Raw genomic sequence first — 22,168 nt, 5'->3', positions numbered from 1 at the left:
TGTCATAGACAGAACACCAGTGTACCTTGGCGCTGCCAGTGTACCTTGATACTGTGCTGTGTAACTAACATTTTACACAATGACCAAAGATTACTCAATAGCACAAAAAGGGTTACATTTGTAAAACAGATTCATGGTGTGTATCCACCTCTTCTGACTGAGGCGTGCATTCTTGTTTTTCAGAATATCTGGAATCTAAACATGTGCTGTAAAAATAGCTGTGATGGTCAGCACTGAGATTTTCTGTTTGAGGACACAGACGGTTTGTGCCCCATCTTCACCTCTTGGGCCTAGATTTACTGGTCCTTGCCTTTGTGTTGACATTCATCAACTTTGGGAATGCTACATGGTGGCGTATGTCAGGGAGTTTCAATCTGTGCAAAGCCGACTTCCGAGATCTGTTAAGTCCAGTGCTGAATTTGAGCAGGTGGTTTCCGGTGTTCGGCACCGTCACTTAATTGTAAACACAGGCACTTAAGACAGCTGCCACATTGTGGTGCTGTTTGTGTAATTCAAAGAGGAGCAGAACAACAGTTGTTTGTTAGTTCAATATACAGTAAAAACAACCAATACCCATCGCCCAAGCCATTCTTATAGCTTTGGGCGGCTTCTAACAGTCGGAATTGCAAAACTTGCAGCAGTGTAATGGCTGGTAGTTCTGTAGGTACTGTCTTTGGTAGCGCTGGCAGGGGCAATTGGTGGTGCAAGCTGCGATGGCCTCCTGACCAGGTCCCTGGCACTTTTTTTTTTTTTTTTTTTACAAATTAAGCACAAGGAGTACCACAAAATAGGTAATATTAACACCTGTTATTTGAGCACACAGAAGTGGCAATAGCGTGGAATCCAGTCCTACAAAAGATGACGTATGAAGTATGAAGAGCTATATAAAAAACTGATTATTATTATGTAAACACTCACTCATCTTAAACAATAACATTGTAAAAAATAACGAATGTTGCAGCGGTAATTCTTAGACAAGACTAAGGATTCAAGGCAGGTCTCGAGCACTCTGTACTTGTTGTGTGTTGTAGTTGATGTCTCATTCAAGTTGACCAAAATGACATTTTTAATCTATGCAGAGATTGCGGCCGCTCTAGCTGCAATCTTTTTTAGTCCCATAGTCGCAGGTGCTCTGAGGTTGTACTGCTCCTTATAAGTAAAGCAATACATACAACTCTGGGAAGACGCCAAACCTCAAGTGGGACACCAGAACAGGAAATCTACCAATGCTACCAAGGTAAAATCTCTGGGGGTAATAACTGAAACCTGCCCTTTAACCACCGGATTAGCTTGGTTGCTTAAAAATGTTTTTTCCTTGCTGAAAACTTTGAAACATGTTTTTACTTTTCTCACGAGAACAGTTCGCCGGTCAATAGTATCTGCTTGTATCTTGGCCAGGCTGGATTACTGTAACAAGATGTACATTGGACTACAGTCAGTTCAAGCAGCCAGGCTGTAATGCATTCACATTTGTAGTCTATCACATGCCTATTTGTTCCACCATCGTATAATTCCTGTCCCAGTGTCTTACTCTTGTCTGTTTTTTCATCACTGCTTTCTCCCTTTCCCATTGCTTTCCTACCTTTCTCCTTCACCTGGTTTCTCTCTTTTCTGCCGTCCTGTCTCTTGCTGTGGGTCAAATTCTGTGATAAAACATAAACAAGCCTTAGTTCCCTTAAGTGGGTACCGGTGCCGATCACTTGCTAACACCGGCACAAATGAAGCACTGCTAAAGTCATACAAAGGGTAGTGTTCACGTCATACACAGATCTGAATAACAAAGAACATTGCTTCAAAGAGGGCTGTGCAGGGTCTGTTGCCAAATGGACGGATGGGAAAGGTCTGCCACTCGTCTTATGCCATCAAATTCTTTGTTTCTCTAATAAGATGAACTACAAGTTCACAACTAAACACGGACTATGAGCAGACAGCTAAAAGTATGAACTTTGTGATTGCAACAAAATGAATTAATGTGTGTGCATCGATTTGGGCACCTTAGATAAAAGCCCCTTGACCCACTCAAATGTGCTTTTACACTATTCTAAATTAGGCAACGAGACACGAACAAGTGTTTGGGGCGCTGTATGTTTTTTCCAAATTGTGTGGTATATTTTTAACCAATCTTCTGGTCTCTTTGAGTGATTTAACAGATATATAAACTGTGAAAGTTATAATGAATTACTCTAATCCTATTACACTTGATGCTTTCGTTTCTTGTCTGAGGACGTTTAAAAGCTATGCATCACTGTGCACACACCTTTATATGGTGATTATTATTTGAATTTTCTTCTTATTTGATCTTGTAATTTTCTGTTTATTTTCTACAACTGCTTTTGAAATGTTTTCCATAAACCAAAAGAGAGGAGTGTGGAAAAAGAATGAAAACATAGGTTTTTCATAAAATATTCTCATTGAAAGCCATTGGATTGTTCGATAACAGATTTAAAGGTAACATTTGTCTACTTAATTAAAAATGTGTTCCCCTAAAAAACCCAGAAAGAAACTCATGTTTCTAACTCTGTTCAAAAGGCTCATGTGACTCGTTGTGCTTCCAGCATGGTGAACCGAATTCACTGAATTGTCTCCTTATTTATGGACTTCCTTTTAATGTTTGTGAACTCCTTGGTGATAGACGTGGATGCCGCCCTTCTGATGAATGCACCTTCTGTTCTAAAGAACACATCTGGAGTATTTAATTAAAAGTTACCTTTGAATTTCTGGATAACCTTTTGTGGAAGAAGACAATGAGAAAGTGGGCACTGATTGATGGTCCCAACACAGGGGGTAAAAGGGAAGCAGAGGAGACTTTGAAGGAAAGCTAGCCAGAAAGTCAGCAGATGACCCCGGCACTAATGCCGCATGATTCAAAACCATCACTCCACCAAGCTATTCTAGTTTTAGCAGAAGTCAGTGGGGCCAACTGCATTTCCAGGGCTTGGACGCAGGAGGAGTCAAACACTTGTTCAGCTTCTCACAGCCTGGAGGAGACCAATTCTGCCAGGTGAAAAACAGAAAAAGAAGAAAAAACAAAAATGAATACTTTTAAATGTCAATAACACAACAAAGACTTTGCACATCTGCCTATTGTTTTGGAGATTCAATAAACCCTACTCATGTTTCAGCCATTAATCAGTTTTGTTTTCTTTCTGGGCCCACTGCTAGAATATTCTGTTGTTCCAGATGTTCCACTTTAGTGGCATCCCACGTCATTCATGAGGACATCTCACAATTTAACCTCAAATGATCTTCGTTGGATCTTTCTGCTTTCAATTAACATGTGCTATATTTACACCACACAATCCATACACTAGTGGTTCACCTGTCAGGGTCACATTACAATATTTCTGGTGTGTGTTTAATGCATGATAGAGACAAACATTAACAGAGTCAAAGGAACCGTTCCTTTGGCTTCACCACTGCATTTGTTCTGATGCTCTTCAACACTGGCAAAAAGAAAACAAAATGGTGGTGGAAAATATCCTCATTGCTATGATGTATACAGATTCATGCATTACCACGTGCACTTGTGTGTCAAGATGCTACAGCGGCCCCAATGAGACCGGGTGTGCGCATGTTTTTTTTTCTGCCGTTAAAGAACCCAAAATGGCTGCTGGTACGTAAAGCCCCTTTAATTGTCTTTATTTGGTCCCATTGTGTATTTTTGGTCAATATTAAGCCAGTTTGTCCAACATAAGTCCACTACGGTCAGATCTATGGCAGATTTTCAGGGACACCACAAACAATAAATGTAAGTGTAATAAATCCAACAGGAAACTTTTTACATAGTCAGTGGTTATTGTGAAAATCTAGCATGTTTCTTGCCCTCCTTATCTGTTGCGGGACACCCCTGGTCTAAATGGTCTTGCAACAGTTAAATGCATAATAGATCCCATAACAATGGGATCTACACTATAATTAATTCTAATCAGACATTTATTGGTACATTTTACGTAGAATACCAAAACAAACTGTAACAATAATAAAGTGCTGATATAAGGCCTGTCGTGCCACATCATGTACATTACAGCATGAAAGTACAAACACTGTAGGTAGGATTACCAGATTTCTGTTAAACCAGATTATTTAACCAATAAAACACCACCAAAATGAATATTTGCTTTTTAGTAGAAACTAGAGAACACCAGATTTTGCTGCATATTTACAGCTTTGCCCTCTTCTGGACAAATTGCAGCAACTACCAGTATGGTCTTTTCAGTGATGGATGATCCCACTGTATCCCACTTAGACCATGGTAAGCCATTTACTATGCCCATGACTTGAAGTTCCCTGGACTCCTAGGACCTACTCCATTTACAGTTTGGGAGCCTTGCTTACCCCATGTGGCTTCAGCTCACTGTACACTGCAGGTTGCCGTGTAGTGGCAAGCAGGTTTGCAGCTGAACTCAGAGAAGGGTCTCAGTCCAGGGAAAGCAGCACCCCTATGGGAAACACCCATTACAACGACTACGTTTTCACGCGCTGCCATCGCAACGCGGCTTTTACATCGCAGGAGGCTTGACACGCGTGCTTTTAGGTCGCATGCTATTAATGCGCATGCACATTTACATCGCTACCGTTTAAAACGCAAGCAATGGATTAATAGTGGTGGCAGCAGCGCTTGTTCGGCATGTAATGTTATTGACACGATTATAGTTACAGACAGAAATGCACAAAAAGAAGCCTCGCATGTGTAAATGGATTCACAAACGTGCTCATTTGTGAACAATCGCACACTTTGAACCGACCCTTTGACACCCTGTATAAAAAGAAGCCTCGCATGTGTAAATGGATGTACAAGACCTGAGGAGTGGACAGAACAAGGATTCACTAGTTTTTTAACAAACTTTGAACCGACCCTTTGTCACCCTGGGAATCGTTAGAGGTAGACTCCAGCAAAGAGGATGGAAAGGCAAACGGATCACCTCCAAACGTGGAGACCATGTTCCCTGTGTAGAACAAAAAAAAGAGAGATGCGATTTTACGACCCCCCCCCCCCGACCCACACCTGTAGTAGAAGGCCGTAGGGACATATGCACCCCCCAAAGAAAGATGCTCAATAATATATTTAGAGAAGGCCGTAGGGACATATGCACCCCCCCCCCCCCCCCCCCCAAAGAAAGATGCTCGGCAATATATTTAGACACGTTTACGCACAAATGGCGGCTTTTACGACCCCCCCCAAACCCCCCGCACCCCGCCAAGAAAGATGCTCACCAATATATTTTGACACGTTTACGCACGAATGGCAAATTAGGACTTTTACACCTTCCGTGACAGGATGCTGGATGCATGATGGATGGGTGAATGGATGGATGGGTGGATGGATGGGTAAATGCATGATGGATGGGTGGATGGATGGAAGTGTAAAATTGTGACAGGATGCTGGATGGAGGGATGGAAGGAGAAAAGTGGGATGGATGGGTAAATGCATGATGGATGGGTGGATGGATGGGTAAATGCATGATGGATGGATAGGTGGGTGGATGTGTAAAATTGTGACAGGATGCTGGATGGATGGATGGATGGATGGGTGAGTGGGTGGATGGATGGATGGGTGAGTGAGGGCATGATGGATGGATGGATGCCTAAATGCATGATGGATGGGTGGATGGATGAATGGGTGGATGGATGGGTAAATGCATGATGGATGGGTGGATGGATGGATGTGTAAAATTGTGACAGGATGATGGATGGATGGATGGATGGATGGTGAGTGGGTGGGTGGATGGATGGATGGGTGAATAGGGGCATGATGGATGGATGGGTAAATGCATGATGGATGGGTGGATGGATCGCAAACACGCAGTGACGCACAGGAACATTGTGCCCCGAAACCAAGGACCTCAAAATGAATTACCACCAGCACTGCTGTGCTGCCATAAACTGATCTGTCACGCATGTTAATCCCACCTCTCGGTGAGGCGGCCATGCGTGAAATGTTGTTTGAACTGTGGGCGGTATTTTACACATATCCGAGCAGTCACAGGGAAGGGGCGATAACACTTAGTCCACAAGAGAAAATGATACTCAATATTGAAAGAAAAGCTTGAAAAATAGATGTAGCCCCCCCTCAGAACTTGTGCTTTAATATCTAGGGCGCAGAAAAGCAGATTGTACGGGGTCCTCACTGGCAAAACTGGATGGAACGAGCAACTAGTTGTACGTAAAGCGAGAGGTGGCACAAGAGAGACAACTCAACTACCACCTGCACACGTCATGGTGTAAATGAAACCACTTCCGGTGTCTCGTTGAAAACAGCGTTTCATGCCATGTGGGCCAACATCGATCGGCTTAGTGTGGCACTAGTTACGGAAAATAACCTGCATTAACGAAGGTCACGGCATTGTTCTGATGTGGCAATAGCACTACATTTTTTAGATCGCACATCTAGATGCAGATGCGAGACATATAGCATTGTAAATGCTTGTTTTTATTACTGTCTCCAAAGATGATACATTTTGCAAAGCATGTAAGAGTGCAATCCTTTAATAAAGTGCCACCTTTATCATTTTACTCCCATCAATATACAAGATAAAGCGCTGGGCTCCATAAAAAACCTGTGACCACAGGTGCTAAATTTGATTTCCTGAGAGAATTCTTTCAAGTCCATTTGGGAATCGCGAAGATCTTGGCCCGATAGAAACCACAATACACATTGTAAGGTAAATGTACCGCTATTACAAGACAACCCCACCACACAAAACGCCCAGGTTTCGCTGCAGCCTAATTCCAGGGAGTTTATGAGCCAAAAAGAGAAGACATTGCGCGTTGTAATGGCGTGCGATATTTCTGTATGCGTCATAATGGATTGTGCTATAGGGTAAACAACATTGGCGTTGAAACACCATGCGGTGGAAAATCGTGCGAAGTAAAAGTCTTTGCGATGTGGAAACTGCGTGCTAAAAGCCCGCGTTGTAATGGTTTGCGATGTACTATCATACATCCCACCCCTATGATATCACCATCGTTTACTGAGAGTGTTACAAAGTTTTGCTTTCTCACAGCTCTGGTATCAGTACTGTGGCAACAAAGAGCATTGTGCATATGGATGACTCCAGACTAAATGTCCTCTCAAACATCACTTCATCCAACACTTCTTTTCCTAGGTTTACTATATGATGGTCTGAAAAGCCTGCCTATATGAGCCACATCCCCTCATACAGAAGGGCTTCATGCACCTGTTTTAACTTCAACTGTGCTACTTTTACCACACACCTCGGAAAACCTACAAGTTTGTTTCTGGCCTGTAGACAGTACAGCTCAGAAACATGAAGTGGAAATGACTGCTCTGAATTTCTTCATATTTGCTGTAGACAGCGACACTTCAGGAAAAACAGGTGCATAGATCTGTTTTGACACTGCCCACTCAAACAGGACACCTTCATGATCTAGCTCCAGGATCACAAAGCTCAGCTTTCATCCCTACTTTCTCCAGGTCAAAATGAAGCTTGAAACTTATGGAACTGCCACAAAGCTGGACACTTAGCAACACCACTTGTACAACTCCCTGTGGCTGCAATCAATGGAAACATATTGAATTGTGCTTGTTCTTTTCACCCAAGATGAAAAATGAACTTGGAGAGTGCATGCTGCACGGAACACAAAGGTAAAGTAACTTGTGCAATATTCACACGTCAAGTTAACAACCTCAGAAGGATAACTTTAAACACGAAACGCATGTCTCTCCTTCTATGTGAAAGTTGGCCAAAAGACAGTTCAGAGCAGGGCATTCCTAACAGGAGAGTAAATGAGAGGAGATGGACAGAAAAGGAGATAGAGGAATACCAGAAGACATAACAAATGGAAGGAGAGGATGCAAAAAGGGGAGGGGTAGGAATGCAGAGGGTTAGAGGTAAGAGAGGAAGAGTGAAATGGATTATTTATGCAAACAGTTAACAGGATATGATCAAGATATGAGTTAAGGTATGCTGTATTGTGCATAAAGCATTAAACGGTAAAGGTCCTGGCTATCTTGCAGGAAAACTCAATCAATATCTGCCACCCAGACCCTTACGCTCAGGAGCTAAAACTCTACTCCTTGTACCGAGTTTGAAAAAACCATGCTTGGGTGGGAAGGCTTTCTTTCACCTAGCCCCCTTTTACTGGAATCAACTCCCCATTTATCTCCGGAAATGCCCAGATCACCTTCAATTTAGAAGGCTCCTCAAAACTGCACTGTTCTAAATATTTGCTCTCCCTTTGGCCTTCTGCAGATCCTCCATAGTCCGGAGATACCCCTCTGGGGGTGATTCGGGCGCTTTACAAGCAAAAAACAAAAGGAGAGTGGAGAGAGAAAGAAGGATAATGTTAAAGGGGGAGAACGACAGTAAGAGGGGGAGTGTGTAAGAGAGTAAGAGTAATGGAGTGAGACGTATAATGTCATAAAAAGCAGATAAATGTATGTAAGGACATGGATGGAGTGAAGCACTCATGGGAGATGTTTATCACAAGCAGTATAATTGGGCTTTCTCAGTGAAGAGGATAAAACTGAGGGGTCATGAAGTCTAAACTGCCCCATCAGCTTCCAGTGCCGGGACACTGCACGCAAGACACCAGTAAGATTCAGTGTACGGTAAGGGCCCAGTAAGGAACTGGCACGAGTGGACTTTCAGGAAACAGGCACTGGGGAGCTCTCTGGAGAGCAGGCTCCATTACACTGTGTGAAGAGCTGGCACTGATAGGTAAAGCAATGAACGTGTGGGTAAGGAGAGGAGTTAGCCCTGCCTGGCACGTGAGGACATGCCAGTGCCCAGAACGTGAAGCTGGCACTTCTTGGCAGTGTGAAAGATGGGTAGCGATGGGCAGTGTTACGAAGCTACCTCTGTAGGGGAGTCCGTACTGGCAAGCAGAGTGGAAAGTAGGAACTGGTGGACAGTGTGAGAAGCAGTGGCAGACAGTCTGAGGGACTGGCAAGAATGGACCCTGTAAGTAACCTGAACTTGTGAGCAGTTGGCAATAATGAGCAGGGTGAGGAGCAGGCATTTGTGGACATTGTTAGAAAATGCCTCTGGTTAGTATAGTTTGATAACGTGCCACTAGATGGCAGTGTTGTGTTGGGAACAAACAGAGCATACAAAGTTTTGAAGCAGGTACCAGTGGGCACTGTGAGGACACGGAATTCGTGGGCACTGTAAGAATAACGTACTGGTGGGTAAGGTGATGCAAATGGTGTGCAGTGCTGGAAGTTGGGAGTAATGGAAATCTGACACAAATAGAAACTGTGAGGGGCTGGTAGTGGTCAGTGGATGAATTTTGCACTATGTAATACTCGTTCTCATGTGCAATGCAAGTAGTTAGCACTGTTTATAGGTTTGAGAAGGTAGCATATATGGGTAGTGTAAGCAGTAGTCATGGTGGGAAGTGCAAGTGGTAGTCACTTGAAAGGGTGAGTAGCCTGCACTGGTGGACACTGTGAGAAGCGGGCATCACTTGGCAATGTAAAATGCAGGCTGTGGGGGTTAGTGCGAGGAGCAGTGACTGGTGGGCTGAATGAAGAGCTGGCATCTATGGGAAGTGTATGGAGCTGCCCCTAGGGGCCAGAATAAAGAGCTGGCATCTATGGGCAGTGTAGGGAGCTGCCCCTGGGGGCCAGAATAAAGAGCTGGCATCTATGGGCAGTGCAAGGAGCTGTCCCTGGGAGGCAGTATGAGGATCGGGCACTGGTTGGTAGTGACTAAGCGGCCCGAGAGTCAGTGGGTAGAGGGCAGTGACCAGTAGTGTGAAATACCTACTGATGGGCATGTGTGAGGAGATGTGAATCATGGGCAGTGCGAGGACCAGCCAATGGTAAGTAAGTGAGGAGATGACCCTGGTTGGCAGGGAGAAGTCTAAACAGCTTTCCCACCAGCTAGCAATTAGTCCTGGAGGGCACTGCCAGGAGTTTCCTTCTGAGCCGCTACTGTCTCTGGTCCGCCATTTCTCTTGGAACTGTGAACGCAGAATAAATAAACACAAACAGTCTTCTGAATCATTTTAGGTGGAACTTGCAGTGCGTGTTTTGCCTTCAGGCCTGGGCCTCTAACACTGGTAGAATACCCTTCTGTCACCCCCTGGTAGAATACCCTTCTGTCACCGCCACGTTCCAGGCGCTTTTTTCACCTGAATGAGTAGCTGAATAAATGTAGGCATTTTAGGTTCAAAATGTATTTTGGTTCTACGCGTCTACATACTGGGAAAAATAATCAGCACAGGCACTCAGTCCTTTTAATGAAAGCTTTTCTTATAAAAATGCCTGAACAATCAACATTTTTGCTAGGTATTCATTTGCAGAAAACAGGATCAATGCGCCAAGTTAACAGTGATGTGCAGTGTGGCACACTGCAAAGCAGCGGAAACTCTCCTCTGCAGGACATAAGACGTGGTTTCCCACTTCCTTCCCTAGGCTTCTCTCTAGGAATATTTATTTATATATCAGTTTTATGAAAGTCTTGTTACCTTGTCATTGCTTCAGAGTGCTAGAGCAGACAGCAGTGAACATTGTTTTTTTTTTTTTGCAGTTTGAGATAGCGCGAACTTGACCCGATCTGAGCGCTTTACATGAGCGCCAGTTGCATTACAGACGGACACATTAATATATAAGTGCTTTAAATGGGCCGGTACTGTCCGGTACGGAGTACCGGCACTTTTTTATTTTGAGCGGGAGAGTACCGGCATTTCTCAAGAGAAAGGCTATACCTTTAATTGGAGAGTACCTGCACTTCTATTTTTCCATTTCAAGCACGGATATATATATATCAGTTGTGCTGGATATCCGGCGCTCTCTGATGGTGCAGGAGCCCGCGGCGGAGCCCAACCGCAATCAATTTTACAAGTTCCTTTCCCAGAAAGAAAGTTGGATCGCACTCACGAGGGGTTTACAAAGATGACTTTAATTCTCTTACTCCTTTTCACAGGGTGAAAACCTAATCTACGCGTTTCGGTCTACACAGAGACCTTGGTCACGATCATAATTACGATGTTCAAACCAGCCAATTAAATACATTAAAGCTGCATTAGGTCATTTCCTGTTTGTAACAAACCGCAAAGCATTTTGGGAGATGTAGTGATCTTTTACAAACCTTATTTTTTCACCTTTTTTGTGTATATTGATTGCCAAATATAATTGAAAATAAAAGGTACGGTTAAATAAAGAATTGAGTTAAATCTCGTGATAATGAGCAATAGGTGGAATAGACACCGGTTATTTTGATTAACTCGATCCCTAACAGTATTATATTAGCATCCTCTCGGAAAGGTGGAGTCACCAACCCATCTTCTTCGACAGCGATCCCTAATCTGAGGGAAAGATAATTAGAAATCGAGTGTGACAAGATCTGTCTTCAGGCGTTTCCTGAACCGAAGGTGGTGGGTTCAGGTTTTGAGGTGCTGTCAAGGGCATTCCCCTGTATCCTATTATACAAGCTATCTATGCCAGACCTTGTTTTCCAGGACAATTGATGCAGCCACCGTTGAGACTCATTGCCAACACTTCAAGCGTCAGAAAACAATAACTTCTCTTATGTTGTGAAACTTATGCACTGTGCACGAAAAAAACACCCCCACCAACCAAAGCTCCATCTAGCTACAAGTTATTTTTTTGATCATATTAAAAACATACATTCAGTTTGCACAATATAAGATTAGAATTACTTCCATAGTCCAATAAAAAAAACTCTTATCGCTTTACAACATCCACTCAAAAATAGCCTCATCCATTCTTCCATCACACCCCTACTTTTAGTTTAGACTTTAGAGCATTGCTTACGCCGACTTTGAACAACTAAGCGCAAACATAATTTTTACAGTTTTAGGAGTTCAATTACTGGTGTTATGATGCCCTCTGGTGGCCATTCACAATACGATTGTCTCAGACAATAGATACCCGTCTGATCAGTCTCCTCTTGATGACGCCATACCAAGTCTCTTCTTCCTGAGGAAGTTTAGATGTCTTTTATAACCACGAGAATTGCACTTCATAAATGTCAGTTTTGGGTGATATAAGCGGACAGAACTAGAGGACGAACTGAACCAGCCTTCAGAAATCGGGGAATCATACACGACTCAAAATATCATCGGGCCCAAAGAAACCTAAGATGGAATGATCTGTCACACAACCACAAGCTGATCCTGAATCCCTCATTTGCTGCAACAGCATATTCCAAGTTACAGATATTAAACCTAACATTTGGTAAAACCTCTTCATTACACCTACAATCTTACAACCACCTCCATCCTCTGTTGAAAGATCCTTGCCCCGAGATTTGAAGAGTTAAACATGTAGCAGAGCTGCTCGTGCCCTGGGCCCTGCCTCCTCCACTGATGACAGGAGTATCACATCCCCTCCTCACTGAGAATCAATATACTTTAAATTCCTTTCAATCTCGACGCTAGGCATGCAGATCATCTGCAGTGGTGACCCTCTGCAAATGCAGGTTTAGGAGAAACATCCATGCACAGCATACCAAGTATAAGCTGTAAGGGTCAGGGATCTACAGCTGCATAGCCAGAAGCCTGTGAAAAATTCCAGGGGGAGGGCGTCTTTCCATCATGGCCCTAAGGGGAGTACGAGTAAGTACATCACTTGCTTTCGATGTAGCATGATGGGCCGCACCAGGAGGACCTGACCCGGCAAGGTGCAGCGCTCAACTTCAATTTCCCAAAGAGGCAACATCCTCTCCCACTTCGAACAGGAACACGCCAGTTGATCGGTGCAACTGGCTGCAATGTGCTTGCATTAAGAGAGGCAGACCCTGGAGTGCTTTCCAAGATACCTACCAACACCCAGCATTGCCTCCAACTGTGGACAGCAGAGGGTTACAAACGCAGCCTACCATGTGAGGGAGCCACCTCCCTCACCTTCAGTGGATCAGAGTGAACGTCAGAGATGACCTCAACATGGACTGCATGTTGTACAGTGACCTGGCACAGTTAGGGCTAGGTCACTCTTAAGAGGAAGCTCCTAAGAAAGGAAGATGGCTGGGAAGGTGCCAAAGATGAAGCTGCTGGGTGCTTCAAGGTGGAGTCGGAAGATGTGGTGCTCTACAGTGAGATCACGGATCCTGGTTCTGTGTCTCGCAAGAGCCTAGGTGTTCCCTAGTTGTGCAGGAACCTACAGGTGCAGTTGACCCATGATGTACATGTGGTAGGACAAAATAGGGTCAGGAGAACAAGTAAATAGTTGCATTCCCTCATTCGAACCCGGTTCTGCCAAACATGTCCAAGTGGCCATCTGAGTGGGAAGTTGGGAGGAAAAAGGTATCCCCGTCTGTGGCGGGAATGCTCTTTAGACTGTGCAAACGACATCAATATCACACCCTATATAATCTGCAGCATGGCCAGACGGCGCAGCGGGCTGGCGCAGTGGGCGCGCCGAAGCCGCGCCTAAGCCAAGCCCGTCTGCGCCCGCCCGCGACCGGACTCGGCCCAGGGCCATAACCCCTGGCCCTCTAGTGCGTTATTCTTCCCTGCAACTAAGACAGTTGAACCCTGGCCACTCCCACCGACATTGTATCATTCGGCCTCTTTCCACTGCAGTGGGCGTTACCCCCATTCCTTGCCCTGGGTGTCAATACCAACTTCCGCAACCTCGTTTGCCTGGCTCCTCAGCCTCAGACCCCCCTAGCAATACACTTTCTCATGAATTGCACATCACTCAACCCCATGGTTGTCGAGCAGCGCTCATTAATACGCGCTCCCTTCCATGTCACAGCTTACAGATCAGCGAATTTATTCTCGCCCATGATCTTGACTTCCTTTTTGCCACCGAAACCTGGGGAGATGCTGGTTCAGGACCGGACTTCTGCCTGGCAACCCCTGAGGGCTATAGTGTCATTAGGCATGACAGACATATAGGAAGAGGTGGTGGACTTGCCATTATTTATAAGAATCTGTACCGCACTACACTCGATCCTATACAGTCCACTAACTGTGAAGCAGCCACCTTTGCTATTAATATTAATTATAAACAAGCCCTCAAGGGAATTTTGCTATATCGACCTCCCGGGCCCCGAAATTCTTTTCTTGCCACACTTTCTGATTTTAATGATCACATCATAAGTTCGCTGGAATACATGATATTAGGAGATTTTAACTTCCCTCTGGAAGAACAGGGCAACCACGAAACCACTCAACTCACTGCTGATTTCCTAACCTTAGGACTTCAACAATTGGTGAAGGGAACTACACACCAGGCGGGGCACACACTAGATGGCCTGTTCACCAACAACTCAGACATCTCTGTATTGGATATTCTTCCTCTTACGTGGTCAGATCACAGGGCCATTATCTTTGGGATCCATACCCGGCACGCTAACCCTCCCCCGTCCAGGCCACGAATTAGGTTAGGGACCCGTGCTTGGAAAAATGCGGATATCCATCAGATGGTAGATATCCTGACACTATCCTCTCCTATGGGGATAGCCAATCCCGCTTTATCAGCCTCCGACTTCCAAGACTGGATTCGGAACGCTGCTGATCAGGTGGCCCCGGAGAAGCTTATGCGACCTAACAGAATATCCCCATCGGTGGCTTGGTACACCGAAGAGCTTAGGCTCCACCGACAACACTGCAGGAACTTAGAAAGGCGCTGGAGGAAACTTTACTGCCCCATAGCCAAGCATTCCTACAAAGACGCCCTGACAATATACAAAAAGGCTATCATTGCCCGAAAAAGTGCATTTTTCTCGGCTCTAATCGAGAATGCCAGGAACTCTGCTAGAGAATTGTTTTCAGTGGTCACTACTCTGTCCACCCCCTCTACGGGACCTGGGGTTGAACCCTCTCAGTCTCTTTGTAATGCTCTGTCCAGCTTTTTCACTACTAAGGTGGCAGATATATACTCATCCTTTGCAGGGAACGTAGGGACAAGATCCAGAGTCTGCAGTGGTGAAGAATCAGCCACTGACCATGATCCTTTCTCTTCCTTTGCTCCCATTACGCAAGATCAAATCAGCAGACTCATCTCTACTACCAAGTCTGGCTCCCCCTTAGACCCCTGTCCTCCCTCAGTGATGGCTAACCTCAGCGAGGTGACCTCTCATCCACTCATGAAAATTTGTAACACCGCATTCCAAACTGGTCGCTATCCAGATCCTTGGAAGAAGGCCGTGATCAAACCTCTTCTGAAGAAACCCTCCATGGACCCCACAGCTCTGGCCAGCTATAGACCAATAGCGTGTCTCCCCTTTCCTGCCAAAATATGCGAATCTCTGATGAACAAACAACTCTCAGAGTTCGTCGATACTTACCAACTTCTCGACGAAACGCAGTTTGGCTTTAGGAAAGGGCATGGAACTGAGACCGCTTTAATAAAGGCCTCAGACGAGATCAGAGCCATTATGGACCAGGGAGGTGCGGCTGTCCTGATCCTTCTGGACTTGTCCGCAGCCTTTGACACGGCCTACCATGCTATTCTGGTCGACCGTGTCACAGCCCTGGGGATAAACGGTACGGCTAGAGATCTTATTTCATCTTTTCTGGCCAACCGTACCCAGACAGTGAAGTTGGGTAACTTCTATTCTCCTGTCTCCGCACTCCCCTGTGGAGTCCCACAGGGTTCCTCGCTAAGTCCAACGCTATTTAATATCTATGTAACAGACTTAGCGAGGGCAATAAAGGCCCATGGGTTGTGACTTACATCTTACGCAGACGACACCCAACTGGTTCTGGCGATCCACAAGGACGGCCCAGCGGTGGCAGCTAATTTTCAAAGGGCCATGCTTGCTGTCAGTACCTGGATGTCCTCCAATTGTCTGAGGCTTAACTCAGACAAAACCGAGGTCATGACCTTTGGTAAACTCTCCCCGGACTGGTCTTCCACTTGGTGGCCTAACCAGCTGGGCTCTCCACCTGTCCCAGTTAAAAAGGCTAGAAACCTGGGAGTCATTTTTGACAGCAAGCTGTCATTTAACCTTCATGTCAACAAGGTTGTGTCATCTGCGTTCTTTATTCTAAAGAAAATTAGGAAAATACTGCCTTACCTCCCCACCTCAGCTGGGAAGACCCTGGTCTCCACCCTAGTGTTTTCCAAAATAGACTACGGGAATGCCCTCTTTCTTAATACTCAGAAACTCGTTCTATCTAAGTTGCAGTCCATACAGAATGCGGCTGCAAGAATTCTTCTTGACATCCCCCGCCGCCAGCCAACCACTCCAGCCATTCGTCACCTGCATTGGCTAAGAGTAGAGGGCCGTATTAAATTCAAGGCCCTCTGCATCGCCCATAAGGTAGTGCATGGCGTCGGTCCAAAGTTTCTGATTGAAGCGTTCCAGTTGTATAGCCCCAAGAGACAGCTGAGATCCGCCAACACCTGCCTGCTTCCGGTACCTCGCACGAGAACGGCAACCTGGGGAGACAGGCGCTTCTTGGTTGCCACACCCAAACTTTGGAACCTTCTGCCACTCACCATAAAAACTGCCCCCAATCTGATGAGCTTTCGTAGGCTCTTAAAGACATGGTTGTTCAACCAGTAAGCCTGCTGCTCGGTCTCTCTATCCGCCACATGCGCCGAGACACCTTCGGGTATTTGTTTGCGCAATAAAAATCTCGAAAGAAAATAAATAAATAAATAAATAATTGTCTCCTTATGTTCAGCAAGTATATATTATTTACTCTAGTTCATGCCACACGGTCTGCTGAGGCGGTCTCTTTGAGGAGAACTGCTGCTCTTTGGGAAGAACTCCTGCCACTGAAGTGGCCAGCACTCTCACTAGGATCTTTTCCTTGTGTTGGGATTCCCAAGACAGGTTTATGACTGACAATTCAACTTTATGTCCACATACATGAAGGCAATGTAGGATGTGCAGTGTGAATTACCACTTACTATCATCCGTAGATTGATGGATTAGTGGAAAGATTTAACAAAACCATGAAGAGGGTAATGGGTGCATTAGGAGAGCCCTAGTGATGGAAGTGAACAACCTCTTGTCATGACCTATCTGTCAATGGGGAGAGCCTTAGAAAGAAGTAGGGTCAGTGCCTTTGGAAAGAAGTAGAGGTCAGTCACTGTGGACCCCTTTAACATCACCCCATCAGTTCCCCGCTCTCTGTAGCCTTCTTGTGAGCAAACACCACAAGAGAGAATATTCTGACCAGAAAGCAACCATTACTGGTTGCCAGGAAGGTGAGGGCGTCCTGATCCTGAAGCCAAGCTGTCCTTGATTCATGCTGTGTGATCCTTACATTGTGCTTAAAAAAAAATCAGTGACGTCAGCTACGTAGCTCTCACTGGAATCAGTGGGGGACCAATAGGGAATACCATGCAAATCACCTCAGTACCTATCTCTGGAAGGAGGAAGTGGCAGCTGTACTTGTGGCCACAGAGTAAGGTTTGCAAGATTGCGACGCTGTCCCCGACCTGTTAAATACAGAAGAAACCGAGTGTTCAGTGGAGGAGGGAGTATCACCTCTGAGCTAACGTCCAAGCAACAGACGGCAAAGCAGTAGTGGACGGCTCTGCCTAACTGACTAGAGATTGTGACCATGATATCTTCACAGTGGACACTTTGCTTGTTAAATTAAAACATACAGGTTGTCATAAAAGGCACAGGAATGTTTTAAGGCAGAGGTGGTCAAGATTACGGGCATGGGAGTTTCTGATGGTTCGTGAAGTCCAAGCACCAGTCCACTGGCTACAGCAACACTAAGTAAGGGCCTGTACTCATGCATGGGCTTTTGAGGTCTTGATATAGGTAACAAAACTGATGCCCAGCTGCTTCCATGAGATCATAAGCTGGTCTATAAGGTGAGTGCCGTAATGTACCTCCTGGCAAACTGCACCAGCCGATAAAGCAAAGGAGAAAAATCAAGTTTCAATGCATGATTTCCACTGCAAATTTATGGGGGTTCTTTGGTTTGTTGTTAAGTACTTGTGAGTTGTAAAGCACTGGAGACACTTCCAGAGACTGGTGAATGATATGTTAGCTGGACTGGAGGCTTTTTGGGTAGCCTATGAGAATCACAGTCTTCAGCGTCAACTGCAAGGGACACTTGGGGCACCCCCAAAGGGTTTGTCTCTACTGCGGAAGGCCAGACTGACCAGAAAGGCCAGAAAGTAAGAGAAGGCACAGATCTAGCAGTTTTCAGTGGTGTAACTTGGCTACCAAGCATCTAGTGGTCAGATCTTTGGAAGACCAAATTGAAGCTGAACTGGATTGGGCGGTCCCCACTATCTAGGCACAACTGAGAGTCCTTTTACACCTAACTGGGTATTGGCACAAATGAGTGCCTCCCTATGCAACCATGGTGCACCTTTTATTGGTACAGACACCCAAGAAACAGCAAAAGAAACGTATCTGCACCGTAGATTGTCAGATGGCATTTAAAGACCTGCCAAAGGCATTGCACCAAGCACCTTCACAGACAGTCCTCAACTACAGCCAGCCCTTCAGCAGTGCAGGAGGATACTTCTGACAAGGGAATTGAGGTTCTCCTTACTCAACTAAACGTAAGAATAGGGATCAGCGTGACACTTCATCAGTAATGGGACAAAACCCAACAGCAAGGCCTGGGCTGTAATTGCAAAGAGAGCTAAGCCACCACCTGCGCCTTAAGGATCTCCATACCTTGTTTGTTTGGAATAACGTTTATGGTCCAGAAGGATTATAAACCCTGGAAGTGCCTAATGGCTATGAATGATGACAGCCCTCAGCTTCTGGGCATATACGCTTTCCATCATGTGCTGGACTTCACCATGTAGCACTAAACAGGACATACTATCAGAATGCAGATGACCCTTCTCAAAGCTTTAGCCAATTGCGGACCCGCGGATCCACAACCACAGTCACCTCGGCATACCACTATCCCTTCACAGTAAGGATTCTCTCGTTTTGCACCATTGCCGGCATCAACTAGACGCTTGTCTCATCCCTTCATTACCATCCGGTCCTAGGTAGCGGTCTGTGTTTTAAATGATCATCGTCTCTTGTTTTTGTAGACTAGATTAGGGTTGGCACCCGGACTCAGTCGCCACCTACTGGGTTGGCGCATGAAATCAGCGCCTTTTCTCAGGCATAATTCTAGTCGTCCTGATGATGGTCCGCCCACGTTAGTGGGGACTGAAACGCCGTCGACACAGTATGTCTTGACTCCAATTGCTATTGCCTTGATTTATGTGGAGCACAAGATGTCTCTTATAATGTGACTTCTGTAAAAAAGTATTTGCTGCCAAGTCACTTAAATAGTTTTTAAATGCCTGAGGTATGGAAATCTGCTGATTTCCTACCCCGTTTTTAACCCACTGCACTTCATTGAATTAGTTGTTTTTTTGACTGTTTGATTACAAAAATTGCACAGATTAATATGCTGTTCTGTAAAACATTGCCTATACTTGCATGATAGGGACCATTGTTTCTTACAGTTTAATCATAAGACAGTCAGTCTACTGCAGAGGAGTAACTCTGGGGTACTCTCATTTGTGAGGGATGCCCAGTTGGAAAAAAGTCCTTTGTGTTGCTTGAAAACGCTGTGCTGTCTTAGCGTGTTTGTTCTTTCTGCTCTGCCCTCTACTTTCTTCAGACTCAAAAACATGCAAACCCCCTGGAACCGCTCTTCATTTCAATTGTGCTTTTCTTCAACTGAGATTCGCTCTGTTGAAAGGAGGAACACACCAACATTCCCCCACCTAGGTAAGGGTGAGCTCCTCACACCTGGCTTTAAGATGGAAGGAGCTGTAGGAGATGGCATTATAGTCCAGGGGTAGAGGCCTTTTTATGTACACCCATGTGGGGAACACTGCCTACTGCCGCTCTCCAGTTTGGCTGCCCAGGAGCCCAGCCTCCTTCGCATCCTCGTGGGTGGCACGCGTGTGTGTAGCACATGTTATTCGTGATCGTTTCATTGTATTTAATGAAGGTTGGTTGTGCAAGTGACATTTGTACATGCTAGTACAAAATGGTGGTTACCCTTTTCAGATGTCTTTTGTCATTTTTTGGCATGGCAGTCTGCACATCCATACTGCTGAAGACACCCTCCTGAAACTGGAGTTAGCTGCTGAGTGGGGGAGGCGGTGCCTCCCATTCTGTGCTGGTCAGTGAAATGCTCCAGTGCTGCTAGCCTTACTGTGGCAGACATGATGCTCTATCTGCACTTTCAGGCTTGGATGCACAACCTTATCAGTTCCATCAGGCAGCAGTTTGGTTGTCCCCCAATGCTTCCAGCATGGGCGTGCAAAGTTGGATATATTCTAATCCCAAAAGTTAGTATGTTGTACTTCATCTAAACCTCCACAAGACTGCACACCAGCATACTGTTGCAGATGATGGTCCTTCTTCAGGCCTGGGACTAGCCCGATCATGGAATCAATGTGTAGCTCTGATCAGTTTGGTAGAAGAGGAGCGCTCTCGCTCAGAGAGATGAGTGAATTACTTACAACCTGGTACCTTTGCAAGGCACAGCAGACTAACAGATGTGTGTTTATGACACCTCAATGAACAGAGGCATCTAAGGAGAGACAAGATCCATGCAGCCCGATGGCCGAGAAAGACAGTTCGTGTTAAAGGGGATGAAGAACCACTAGTATTCAAAAACTGTGAGACCAACTGAACTCTCATCTTGTCTCAACAGAACTGTATCCGGACTATACACAGACCACCGGGTCCCTGCAACACCAGCAGTAAAGAACAGAACCCACACAGAATACTACTAAGAGTTTACTACCCCCTGAACCAAAGAAAATACCTTATATGGGCAAACCAACTCAACCACAACTACAGAGTCACTATTGCCAACTTTGCAATCCTCTAGAGACAGCAACTGAGACACAATGCCCCATATGACATATCTACATAAAAAACTTTCCAAAAGTAGAACATGCCCAACTATATTTGTTGTGAGGTGGATGGGGTTGAGGTCAAATCTACTTTCCCAATCAAAAGCTCAAAGGGATACCTCACCAGTGTAGAAACATCTGGACGGTTCAACACTGAACATGACACGCAGACATAGCTTATGTAGAGAGACACTGTCCTTTTTAGGTCTCGCTTGGCGAAAAGCAGCGCATGCGCTGTCTCGTCAGAGAGACCTTTTGGAATCGATTCTCCCCAACGCTTGCATGCACGCGCCTGCATGGACAAAGATGGCTGCTCTTGCCATCTGTCCAATGCAGGCAGCATGCGTGTGCCCCTACGGACTATGGACAGTCTGACACGATCTTGTGCTAAGCTTGCCATTGTCATGGCAACTCTTCGCATATGATGTCCACACGCTCGTGCGCATGGCGGCTTTCACACGCACGGAGGGACAACGCTTCCTTTCTGGTAGCGTGCTGAGTGCCATCAGGCTGGAAATAGCGTAGTTTCACTTTATTGATGCTTCATTCTTCTATGAACACTCGCTTCAGTGACTACCCCGAACCTTTCCTGAGATTTGAGAGAGAATGCCACCAGCCTGCGAGTCATAACCCTTATATTACCCCTCTCCACCATGAAAATATAATGGAGTACATTTGAAATTCCCACCATTTAGTCTAAGTGCCTTCTCTCCGTCATATTGTTTTTGTAGTATTTGATTTAGCATTGCTAGATCCAACTGTGGCAGGTACAATAGTTAAAATAATGAATGGGCTATAGTGACATACCATTCTTTATGAATAGAGTGCGTCGTTGAAGGTTTCCCCCTTTAAAACTAGCTCTGACAGAGCCAATAGGTTATGCCTGTTTATAATCCCCCCCACACGCTGACATGCCTCACAGAGACAGCAACACATACGTTCATCGGTGCACACAGACAGCAACACACTTACATCCATCTATACAGACACCAAAACGGATGCAGGAAAATGTGAAAGTAGCAAGGTTTTGAAGTGTGCAGGGACGGATGAGAGTGGGTGAGGAAAAAACAATAACGGATGTGGAAAAGGGTTTTTAATGAAAAGGGTTGGGTTTGAAGGGGGGGTGAAATGTGGAACTTTGTTTATGTTCCAAAGTTGCCTGGACAGCGAGTGCTCCACTTGAGGCAGTTACTCTGTGGTTGGTTGGGGAGGATTGCATTGCTTTCAGGCTTGAGGTTTATTCTTTGCCTACGTGTCTTCGTCATTACAGATTTCTCTCAAAACGAGCTGGGACTAAGGGCTACACACTGTTGCATTCTCTCTTTCCCTTTTGTCCATTCTCCCTTCCCTGGAGGCTTCTTGAAGTTACGTTATATGGAAAAAGCATAGCATTTGCTATCATTTGTATGGGACCGTATGGCTTTC

The 22,168-nt window shown here is 45.4% G+C and overlaps 1 protein-coding gene across 1 annotated transcript in view; it reads right to left on the bottom strand.

The window, feature by feature from the left end:
- Positions 1-875: 875 nt before the first annotated feature.
- The window catches only part of GALNS (galactosamine (N-acetyl)-6-sulfatase), a 242,258-nt gene continuing 220,965 nt past the window's right edge, over positions 876-22,168 (bottom strand). Inside the window, exon 14 of the mRNA XM_085639221.1 lies at positions 876-2,994. Within this exon, the coding sequence (XP_085495347.1) occupies positions 2,908-2,994 (87 nt within the window). The 3' untranslated portion in view covers positions 876-2,907. The remainder of the gene's footprint in view (positions 2,995-22,168) is intronic.

This window comes from Triturus cristatus, chromosome 12, assembly GCF_964204655.1.
Source record: "Triturus cristatus chromosome 12, aTriCri1.1, whole genome shotgun sequence".
Taxonomy (NCBI): Eukaryota; Metazoa; Chordata; class Amphibia; order Caudata; family Salamandridae; genus Triturus; species Triturus cristatus.
This window is presented reverse-complemented; position numbering and strand designations above follow the sequence as displayed.